The following is a 12,085-nucleotide window of genomic DNA, read 5'->3' as shown; positions in this document are numbered from 1 at the left end:
GTTTTGCGTGAAGAAAGATTTTCATAGAACAAAGCAGTATGCAGGCGTAGGTATTTTGTTATAGCCATAAACCTACGTCTACGTGTCACGGGATATGATGAGTTAGGGACTGTTCATAAATGTTACGCTTGTAGGTACGGCAGAATAGCTACAGAAACCCACAAACGCACAGGAATTGAAGAGGTCAACACGAGTAGAGCTATGTGTACAAGTGGCAAATCACAGTGTAGTAGGTACCAAGAGTCCTAGCTCTGCTGCAATAATTACGAACTACTCACAACCACAGGCCGGTACGACGTAATCAAGCACACGTGACTCGGTGCAATGCACTTGCACTACGGCAATAACGATAACGCAAAACTAACATTACTGTACTGTATCAATAACAGACGTCCGAGGTCAAAGGGGGGGGGGGGTATTTTTTTGCAATTTTATGAAGACGTCTTTTATGGACAGCCCCTTAGGCTGTACAGTAGGGTGTTTCATTTTTTCACCATTTTTGAAATTCAAAATGCCTGGGGTCCCATCTGGTGGTATTTGGGGAAAAAAGTTTACACCCCAATTTTTTTTCAATTATGACGTCATATTGAGGTGGTCCACGAGGTTTGAAATTTTTGGGCCTCAAAATCTCGAAATTTGGGCGTATCTCCGGAACCACACATCATAGATCGACAAAATTAGTATCAAAATGCGCAGAAGGGTCGGTTTCCTATACCTGATGTAGAGAATATTAAGGTCTATCTGCTTGAGAAAAAAAGTTATTTCAAAAAATCTGATTTTCGGTCTATTTTCTCCTGATGAACAGAGATCAGGTGATCAAGATAATAAGTTTTTCTGTATTTTTCCACTCTTGGAAGCTGTTATTGCGTAGTAATAGTTGGTGTTAAGGTTTCAGTACTGGGCTTGTCTAGTCTTGCTATCTGGTTAAGCAAAGCCCCATCTTGCATTGCTCCTGGACCCTTCTTGGCGCCGTCCACAAAAGAAATGACGTGGGAAAGATATATTTCGTTTATGTGGGACATACATTTAAGGGTATGAATATCATGACCAACTTCATCATTAAAATAATTGAACAGTCGAGTATTGACTCCGGACTTTTTTCCTGTATTGAGAGCAGTCGTATCAGCCATGACTGAATATACTTGGGATAGGTGAACTCTGCAAGCCTCCTGGATGATGGTGTCAAAAATCAGTGCTGCAGTGACCGACACACTTTTGGGAAAATATTTAACAGCAAGCACACTTTCGTGCTTCATGCCATTATCATCAACAAGTTGACCCAAGAAAACGTATCGATCTATTTTATCGACAACTCGCCCATCATAACATAACTGCATGGCAGAAGCTGAGTTGAGAAGGTTCTCACTTTCCATCAGAGATTTTTCTCTTGTTTTTTGTCGTTGGCGGTATACTGTCGAAGGTGCTGCAGCTATTTGATCTTTTCCAAGAACCGACCTCATAAGATCTGACTGTTGGCGTACCGAAGTCATCCTACGATCAGCAAGTAAACAACTTCTATCATTTATTGAAAAAGAATGTACTTTCTTGTACACTTTTCCCCCAATAGCTGGTTTCAGAGGCTCGTATTCCCTATCATCTTCCCAATTCATATTCCCATCAGAGTCGCTTTCGCTACTGTGTAGACATCTAACTGCTTCATTTCTTTTTCTCTGTTTTGAACATAGTAATGCCGATGCTTTGGCAGATTGTATGCCAGAAGTGCTCGGTTGTTCAACTTCACTGCTCGTTTCCCACCTCCTTTTATGATTTTCCCGTTCTAAAGCCTTTTCTACATGGTTGACATCTACGCCACCGATAAACATTTTTCAATCTTTTTGCTGATCTTTCAAGAAAGCGATTTCTTTCTCCTGGACTCGGTTTTCGAGTTCACAGCTGCAAGAGAGTTTCTTTTGAAAAACAACCAGATTTTCGGAGATCGAACACTTCACTTACATGCACATATATCGAACAAGTTCTGTAACCATTCTTGATTAACCTCATTATCTCTGCGTTTCATTTCTTTCTTTCTTGCTGTATTGTACTTCTCTATCACGTCTTTTAACTTGGCTTCAATTCTCTGTTTGCTAAGCACTGGAAGACCAGTTTTGTTCCATATTCCAACTACATCTTTCAGCAGTTCATCTTTCAAATCTTTGAAATAAAGTACCGTATTTTCTTCAAAAACTTGGGATTAGTTTCGGCTACCGTACTCTCTTCCTCAAGTAAAAATAGTGATGATTATATCTGAATTAAGGGGAAGCACATTTTTCTCCGATTCCTTGAAGTTTTGCATCGACTTACTAATACCTGACCTTAATGCCATAATGACACTTAATCTAAAGCAGGTGAGCAACATACCTCTTCCTCAACGGTTACATTATAATATCCTCGACGAATAATAGCCATCATCATCATTATAATAGTAATACCTTCAATTATAACCCTTTCGTCTCTTGCAAAACGAACAAGAACTATTATTACGCAATAGCAGCTTCCAAGAGTGGAAAAATACAGAAAAACTTATTATCTTGATCACCTGATCTCTGTTCATCAGGAGAAAATAGACCGAAAATCAGATTTTTTGAAATAACTTTTTTTCTCAAGCAGATAGACCTTAATATTCTCTACATCAGGTATAGGAAACCGACCCTTCTGCGCATTTTGATACTAATTTTGTCGATCTATGATGTGTGGTTCCGGAGATACGCCCAAATTTCGAGATTTTGAGGCCCAAAAATTTCAAACCTCGTGGACCACCTCAATATGACGTCATAATTGAAAAAAAATTGGGGTGTAAACTTTTTTCCCCAAATACCACCAGATGGGACACCAGGCATTTTGAATTTCAAAAATGGTGAAAAAATGAAACACCCTACTGTACAGTGTACAAGTCATCAGCTATTCTATCCGAAATCAACACGCCCAGAAACTTTGTAAAGCACAGCTGTGCTAGTGTGAGGGATGAAACTCTTGATTTCTATACTTAGGTCAAGTCTGGTTCCAGATTAGTGGTTAACAAGCATAAAATATCACATGGATGAGAGTCGCTCAGCTTTGATCTCAAGCTGTTCAAGTTCATAACAGAAAACATCTGCTCATACAGAAATGTTAAATCAAACAAGCTCAAAGCTTTCTTTACAAACTTTCGCATTTCTAGAAATTGGTTTTTATCCAGCTGCTGATAAAAAGGCAAAAGAAAAAGATGTTGCTGTCGGCTTCAACGTCGCAGTAAAGCTCAATTAACTGCAAGTGAGTTGGAGCCTCATCAGGATTCAAGCAGAAGGAAGTGAATAGCAAAGTTTAGCCAGATTGGAAAATTTTAGCAGTCGCGGGCTGTGTGGTGGTTGATTTCGTTTGGTTTCATTTCATTTCAAACCAAAGTTCACAAAATAAATATCATTTCTAGCCAAAAGTTTCGTTTTTACTTTAATTTGTGCAAACTTTCAAAATTCAGGCTACTTTTGGGATTTTTTCCACTTGTGAATGGATTGGGCTACTTTTTAGTTGCAATTGGGCTGAAAATATAAGAAGTATCTGGTAACCTTGTCACAAATAGCTCTACGAGAGCATAGCACAACGCCCGACATCAACTTTTGATGTGTAATCTAGGAAAACGCTGGTGGAATACCGTATATGTTAACCATTTTATACATATTAACCATAAACCTATTTTTGGTGTGATAGATGTTTTCTTAAGCAGGATAGTGGTCCGATTAAGCACGGAAAACTGCACAAAAAAATCGAATTAGATGCGAGATTAGCGAAAAACGGTCCGATTAAAGCAATGACGTGTCATTTCAAGCCACAAACAGATGCTCATGGTGGGTATCAAACCTATGTCCTTTCGAGTGTCGATCAGTTGGTATCATCATTCGCGTTCTACGACTTTATGCCGTGGTCCGAAAGACGCAAACACGAATGACGCCATCCCTGGGCCGCAAGGGACAAATGCCGCAACGCATGAATGACGCGAGACTTGATTATTTTTTTAATAAAACCAGTTGCTATTTTTTAAATAGTTCTTTTATGACTGCTTTGAGACTATCAATACAAGCCAAGTAAACCATGTGCACAGCTTGGTTTCGTGCAAAAAGAAGTAGAGTAGTAGATCTAGACTTTGTTTTGTTTTTGTTGGATGCGTGAGGTTTGCACCAACCAAGTACGATTCACTCACATGGCAAAATTTACATATATGCAACTATCCCAGACATTAGCTTACAATATCTAAAAATAGAAAAGGGTAATAGGGAATGGGTAAAACTTTAAGGGATATAAACCAAAAATTGCCTATAACTAAACATTAGTGTCTGAAGTTAAATATTTGTGCTGTTGGAGTGATCTCCAATGGGTCTACGCCACTGCACTCACCTAAATAACCCATATAATTATCCAAATGCCATCGTGGGCTTTCGATACTGTCTCCACACAGAGAGTTATATTGTAATCATGAAACGCTGTTTGACAGCACGTCCGAACCTAATCGATCTTCCTCAAAAATCAGCGAGGAACGAGTATTAACTGGGAGGGTAATAAGACTTTCACATTGAGTTTGTCAGACGTTTCTGATTAGTAAGATTTTTCTGCAGACGGGTTGATTAAGATTAAAAAGCGACAAATAAGTTGGTGGCACCTTCATCTATGCTTTGTTAAATGCAAAATTACTGCCATAGCCTATTAAAAAAGTTTTAGTAAGAAATAACCAAGTCTCGGGTCATTTAGGCCTTACACATGCGACCCTTGCGGCCTAGGGATAGCGTCACTCGTGTTTGCGTCATTCGGACCGCGGCAAAGTCCTGTATCCAACCATTCAGTCAAGCAACCGACATCGGTTCATTGAATATGTATTGTGTATTCAAAAATATTATGACAGACAGGCCGTTAAAACCTACATTGTGAAGTAAGCTACTAAAGTAAGCTAAATATTAAGTATTGTTCTAGTATCTAACTTGGCTGTTTCCTAGGGCTAGGTAACTACAAATTAGGCTTTATACAGCATGGGTAAAGAATATAAAACTTGTATATGGCATAACTGAAAATTCTTTGCAATCACAGGAATCAGTGAAGGCTAAACCAGTGTTCAAAGGCATTTTTACATGCAACCGGGACAAGCTGTGGAAGAAGAAACGGGAGGAAGAATATTATTGTTTATTTATGAAAATATGCTCAGTTGATGACATGAGCAGTATAAATGGCGGTACCGTTCCAAAAACCCAGCCATCGTATGTTGTAATGATCTTTAAACAGATCGCAAATAGCAGTTGCAAGACATCTTACCATGAAGTCTCATACGGGCGAAGTCTTCAAAGACGATGTCGTCATTGGCTGTCACAGCGTCGTCGTTCCTGAAACAAAGAAGTACGCAGAGGGTGAATGTCACTAGGGTATGCAAGTTTGATCATCTGATGCAATGTTTATCATTAATTTAAGCATGTCTCCATTGAAAAGTCATTCTAGAAGTCTTTCGTGTATTTAGAAGCTGTGAGCGATAGACGCAAGCTTGGTATGAGGCTGACACTGAAAATTGGAATAATTTGCGGCCAATAACTCGATCATTAACCCTGGTAAACGAGAAAATAGTTTAGCAAGCACACCAGGTCTATGTGGCTTCTGCTTGCAGACCACTTCCCGATGAAATGCAATTATGACCTCAAGGGTTGGCAAAAATAAAGTGGATAAGTGATCAAATATGTGTTTAGCGTCATAGGAAACAACAACCATGTCGTGGTAATCTAACCTGTTTATTTATCTGTGCACCGTGATCTAGGATGCTTCTATTCTTGTATCATTACTTCAGCAACCACCCATCAGTTGCATGTAATGTCAGTTAAAGATACAAGTGGAAATTCTTTGCGATGCAAACGCAGCAATTAACGTGAAGCTGCCAGGATTGTTAACATAAAGAATCCAACAATCAATACTTGGTTTCAAAGGAGATCAAATTGAGGTCCAGAGGTTGATCCTTAACTTCCTGATTGCTGGGTGGCTTCTCCACCTTTGGTACAGATGATGATGATGAAGAGGGTGTCGGGTCATCTTCCTTCGGCATAGGATGCATCAGAGTGAGTGGAAGTTCAACAGCCGTGTCTCTGAAAGAAGCAAGCAGAAATGAATATTTTGTTCGAAGCCACGTTCTCAACAATGAACAGTTGCAAGGATCTAAAATGATCGCAAGGCCACACCTTGAGTCCTCCAAGAACACATGGTGTATCTTGGCAAGATACTCAAGTCATTAAGACTCAGATCGAAAATGGAAGACGCTATATGCGAGTTTCACCCTAGTTCGGGATCATCAGTGATGCATATCCAATTATCCATGTTGTTCGATTCCCGCTCAAGACAACATGGATATGCACAAGTGATGATCCGAATAAGGGTGAAACTCGAGTATGGCGTCTTCAATTTTCATTCGAATGAAATCCCTGCATCTACATAATTCAAGACACTTAATCACATGCTTGAGAATGGACAAAAATGTTACATGTTGCCTCTCGCAACAGATAGCTCTGTCGATGAAGAAATGCGGCTGGAAGAGCATGTTAACATTTCTTCATCAACTTTGAATGAAACTAGGAGTTATGTTGACAAATATTTGACCACACCGGGTATTGAACCTGCACCTGGCGATCTAAAGAACGTTATCCCTATCCAGTGCACCAGCTTTTTTCAATCTTTTGGTTTGTTTGCTGACAGAATAGTAAAGTCAAGATACAGTCAAGGTGAGTCTCCTGCCTTGAAGTTAAGAAACTACTTATCAGCATACAGTGGAAAATTATTTAACAATAGCCTTAAATCAGTTAAATGATGATTGATGAAGTTGCCTAATCAAAACATTCTGACAACTGGCCATAGAAAAAGCACATTATTATGATACCACATAAAAACTCCTTTAATCGATGAATACGGGGCTTGTCAATTCTTTGAAGTGTGGTCGTGAATGTGCAACATACGGCGGTGCTGAAGCATGGTTATTACTTTCATTGTTTTGTTTGTTTCATTAGCACGCGTTCAAAGCGCGCATGCCCTGGCACATTCACTCGCCCACCTCAAACATAATATGTTGAAGTCGACATGAGAAAGGTGCTGGAAACATGCAAGGAGGTGGTAAAATGTCGACAATGAAAGACAGAGCAATTATATGATAAAAAAAAAGAGCTGCCTTTGAATACACACCACAAACGTGATAAATATACTGACATAAACACAACACAAAATTAAGCGAAAGCTGTAGGCCAGGGTGGTTTAAATTTGCACACATCATCATTGTGGGGTAAACCCAAGGATAGTAAATAAATACAAATTACTAACTATCAGGACAACGGTCAAAGACAAGTTCAATAAAGAACCCTCGGCGGCAGACAACAAAAATATTCTATAGTAGTGAGAGAGATTCAAACCAAAGCATTTGTTTAGAATTTATACTTCAATCAATAGCTGCACTGCTCGGTCTGCACCATATCGTAACTTGTGTAAAATACCGATATGAGGTAGTAAGATCTGAACTTACAACCTGGGGAGATGAATTGCTGGTGGCAAAAACACGTTTGAAAATTATTCTGCATTGATAGGCCAGACGCAAGCACCATGATTTCACTAAAATAGTTAGCGCAAATTAAGCAGCCATTGCCACAATACTGTTTGCACAACCTCAGCCAACCAAGCTGTCAATGTCTTCAACTCAATGACTACCAAGCCAACTTTTTCAATTCATTAAAAAGTAATACGTGTCGTGGGAACGTGACTTGAAGCGATGACTGAAACTTGGCGGCAAACAATTGCCCAGTCTTTTTAGACTCCACTTCAATGAAACAACCAGCAAAAGCAAAGTGAATGGTGGAAAAGACAGCAAGCGTCACCGGCCAGTGCTCGGTTCAATCCTTATCTTAATATCAAAACCTTCAGAATTAGCATGACTGCAGAGACGTAACTACTTACCACCTCAAAAATTAAAAGCGAGGTCACCTAAGTCCTACAAAAAAGTTCAAGCCATCTCATTACCAAAAAACAAAGCATGTAAAATCGTAAATGCCTACGTGAAATAACCTTGACAAGCTTGCACACATTTAATCATGCACAACAGGACAGAGTGCGCAGTGCAATCATATATCATACACTAACTGTACATTTACAACAGAGATATTTAGCCTTCCATATGTGGGTTGAGAGACGAGTATCAAAAACGGCTGAGTAGGCTGACTATAAATACGAAGTGTGAGGTCGCTAATAAGATTGGAACTAAAACTTAAAAATACAACTCTGGAAAAAAACGTGATAGAGAAACAACTTGTCTGAGTCTAACACTAATGGTAACTATTTGAATATGGTGGATAAGGCAATTCTTTCCGATTTCATGGTTGGAGATTTTAAGTTGACAACCTTATCATAACTTGCATGCAAGAAGAGTGAAAGCCGGAACAGGAAAGTTAAACAGAATTATGAAGCTCACCCTGAAAATGATCCCATCAATAGTTTCACTTTCACTTTGTATTGGACAATAATTCCAAGGTTTTCCTTGTTGGCACCTTCCTTCACTATGGTGCTGGATGCCAAGTTGGTGTCTTCATGCTTCAACTGCCCATCCAGGGCCAGCCCGCGCTTCTCTTTGTTGTTGGCCAGGATCGGGCAGATCTCATAGACTTTACAAAGTGTGGAACTCGGAGCCACTTGATCGCTAACAAAATAGAGTGGGTAAAGATGAGTCCCATACTTGATCCAAGCATCAAGGGATGAGAAGATAAGGTTCTCATTATACTAAGTCTTTGGCAATAACGAGAGTAGGGTGGCCACTGGCCAGTTCCTTTCTCTCGGCAGCTTTTCCTTCAGCAACTACGCCCACTCAATTGATTACACTCTGGGTAGAAGTGAGCAATGGTTTTCAACAAGCAGCTTAAGCTGGGAGTCGACGTAGATTGGAAAACGAGCGCTCATCCGCTGCGCCATCCCACCCGACAAATGTTCACAAATTTTAATATAATTGATTAAAGTATCGTCTAGATTCTAAAAGATATAATTCGAAAGCAGTTTTTACTACACAGTTTTTAATGCACGATAATTTTTACATGTATGACCAATGACCATTGATTAAGCAACATATTTACACATAAATTACACGTTTTCAAACGTAAAACCAAAGTAAATATGCTAAATTCTGCTAACATTACAGTAAACATAAACTAGAGATCTTGCTTACTCTGCCTCATACACAGCCACCGGGCACTTGTATTGGGCGTTTGAGAATAGACAGATGTCGGCAATCTGACGCACGGATATCTTGATCTTCTTGACGTGTTTTGAAGAATTATTCGTAACTTGCACGTTGACGTTAATAGTCTCGCCATGGTAGTAAAGCTGCAAACGTTGACAAGTTCGTTGGATTGTTTCAACAACATGTGACACACAAGCGAAGATATTTGCTAATTGATATCCTTTTTTGTGATGTAATCATGCCATTTGAAAGGATTTGAACCACAAACGCACAAAACAGACAGATACGCATCAGAAGCAATTTTTTGGAACTTACTTAAAAACTTTTTATTTAGAAAATAAATTGGCAGCTGAGTGTCTTGAATTCTGGGTTGCAAGTAAAAGTGGTGTCTAACAGTAACAGACAACCCCACAAATGAACAATGGCAAGCACTTATCGGTGCAGAAGAGTTGTCACAGCTCTGTAGTACAGTTTTAGTGACATTTTTTTTGGCTAAGTGTGTTTACCTTTCGAGTTTGGAAAGATTGAAATGCCCGTGGAACTATTTAAAAGGAATCTTATTAAGGCACACACAACGTGAGACACACGCCCTGCTGTTGACTTTCCCGCTTTCATCGAAGCCGGTTCGTACGCGTGGTGTTTGAAGAGCAACAAGAGTGTATACTGTATATGCTTTGAGAGCTACACATCATGAAAAAATAGCACTTGGCATTGCAGTGTACTGAAGGTACAGCTTTTCGTGACAGCTGTGCGCTACTTCAAAGAATATATTTTTACAACACTTTGCAAATATCTCGTTATCTTTCTGCACAAGCAAGCAACTAACAGAAACCCCCCAAGCCTTTGTCAAGCATAACCCAGCTGACAGCACGTGCTCTTTTCACATTGACTAATGTTAAATCAATGTAAAATGACGGATTTTAATGGCTGGGAAGAGGCAGGTGGATTGTCCAAGCGAGAGCACGTGAAGATGAACATTGAACAATCGAAGCAGACGGATCCCAATCGCTCCAATTTGACGTCATGGTAAAGCAAAACCTACGTCATGGTGAAGCAAAGCTACGTCATAACCGCAAGTAAAGTACGTCACAACGATCAAGAGCTGAGGCTGCTCCATGTACGCACTGTGAGCAACGTGTCAAGCTAAAAAAGCTTATCGGCAAAAAAACTTTTACGACACCAGTGTAAATAGGTGAAAACTGTCCTTCAAACCACGTTGGGCGAAATGATTTTCCTCAAAAACAAAGCATTTACAGCAAAACACTTTTCTTTTTGCTTCAACCAAAACAATACTAAGGCCTAAAGGGTGCACATTTCTCCACTCAGCAAGTAAGCTATGTAAGTGAGGACCTGCTTATTGGTGTGACAAATGCGACTCGTCACGCCGGACAGTGAAACAACAGTGTGGACGTCGAGGGTAGCCCATCAAGGAAAATGAACGCACATGTGATATAACCGCTAGATTGAACATTTATTGAAGCAGCCCCTTACGTCCTTGTCGAGTGTCGCTTCCAAGCAGAGCAGCTTCCCGCTGAGCATGAACTGCTTCTGTATCTCCGCACTGGGCTGTGGACCTTTCTTCTCAGGGGCGAATTGGACTTTTCTAATGGCCAACCGAACAGAATTCCTGGAATATCATGAGCCAGTTCAGGAAAATTTCGAAAAAAACGCTGAGTAGCCTATATATTTTTTGTTGTTTAGTCAGTTAGCTATTTACGTTTAAGTATAAATTTATTGCATTTCTAACAAATATTTTCAGATTCCTAACGAGGGTTAATCGACTCCCAGCTAAGCTAGTTGTTAAAAACCACCGCTCACCTCTACCTAGGGAGTAATAAATAGGGTGGGGTGGGCATAATTGCTGAAGGAAAGGGGGCAGAGAGAAAGGAACTGGTCACCCTACTCTTCTTAGTGCCAATGGCTTAGTACAATGAGAGCTTTATCTTCTCATACCCGACACTTTAACCAAGCATGGGACCACCTTTACCTTTTTAACGAGGGTTTAAGTTAAGTTGAAAACGTTCGACTGTTAAAACTAATTGTAAATATGTAAAATATATTCTCATTATGCTCCTGTTGTGTTGTTGTGTCTTGCATGTCTTTGGTGCAAAATATTAGCAAAGCTAACGATGAACCGGATGTTTGCTTCCGTCAAGAAACAACCTAGAAAGAAATTGACTTAAAAACGAAAATGACACTTGACTTAAAGCAGAAAATACAGTATACACAAGCCGTATACTGCAAATAGTATTCGACACTGACTTTACATGATATCACTGACATTTTTCTTTGCAAAGAGATACACCACATGGTTTTGAATGCCATTGAAAACTTCGTTTAAAATCTTTGACTAAACATATATCAGAGGTTTGGCAAAACCTTTTCAGTATCTATTCCACTTTTAACCTTTCGCGGTTAATATCCAATAAAAATAGTTATTGCCAATGGTGTCTTGCAATTCAAACTCATTTATCTGAACATCAAACGTAATTCAAAGATCCATCACCAGTCAAGCTGAAAGCACGACAACGTAATATAAAAGTGTTTTCAAGCCGTTTTGAGACTATACAAAGAGATTTTTTAACTTCTACTGGCAAATCATTTGCAGGCCCACAACGTTATACGGTAACAAAATAGTAATAAAAAATGCCTGAAAATTATATATGTACTGTTAACGGGAAAACTTGAGCTTGTTAAAAATGATTATTCCACACAAGACCAAGGCTCTTAGAAACTATCGCACAAGCGCAATCGATTGACCTTTACAAAACTTATCATCATCATTAAGTTCCTTCCTCATATTGAGGGTTGGATACACTGCGTCATCTTTCTCGAGCATGAGCTTACAAAACTACTGCACCACATGTTGTGTGTTCGAAACTT

The 12,085-nt window shown here is 39.5% G+C and overlaps 1 protein-coding gene across 1 annotated transcript in view; it reads right to left on the bottom strand.

Annotated features, from left to right (window-relative positions):
• LOC145788184 (beta-arrestin-1-like) overlaps positions 1-12,085 on the bottom strand; it is a 31,889-nt gene that overhangs the window by 5,152 nt on the left and 14,652 nt on the right. Inside the window, exons 8-12 of the mRNA XM_082599872.1 lie at positions 10,694-10,829; positions 9,188-9,345; positions 8,444-8,668; positions 5,919-6,086; positions 5,275-5,342 (exon numbers count right to left, since the gene is read on the bottom strand). Of these exons, the coding sequence (XP_082455998.1) occupies positions 5,275-5,342; positions 5,919-6,086; positions 8,444-8,668; positions 9,188-9,345; positions 10,694-10,829 (755 nt within the window). The remainder of the gene's footprint in view (positions 1-5,274; positions 5,343-5,918; positions 6,087-8,443; positions 8,669-9,187; positions 9,346-10,693; positions 10,830-12,085) is intronic.

Source organism: Aplidium turbinatum, chromosome 2 (genome assembly GCF_918807975.1).
Source record: "Aplidium turbinatum chromosome 2, kaAplTurb1.1, whole genome shotgun sequence".
Classification (NCBI taxonomy): Eukaryota; Metazoa; Chordata; class Ascidiacea; order Aplousobranchia; family Polyclinidae; genus Aplidium; species Aplidium turbinatum.
This window is presented reverse-complemented; position numbering and strand designations above follow the sequence as displayed.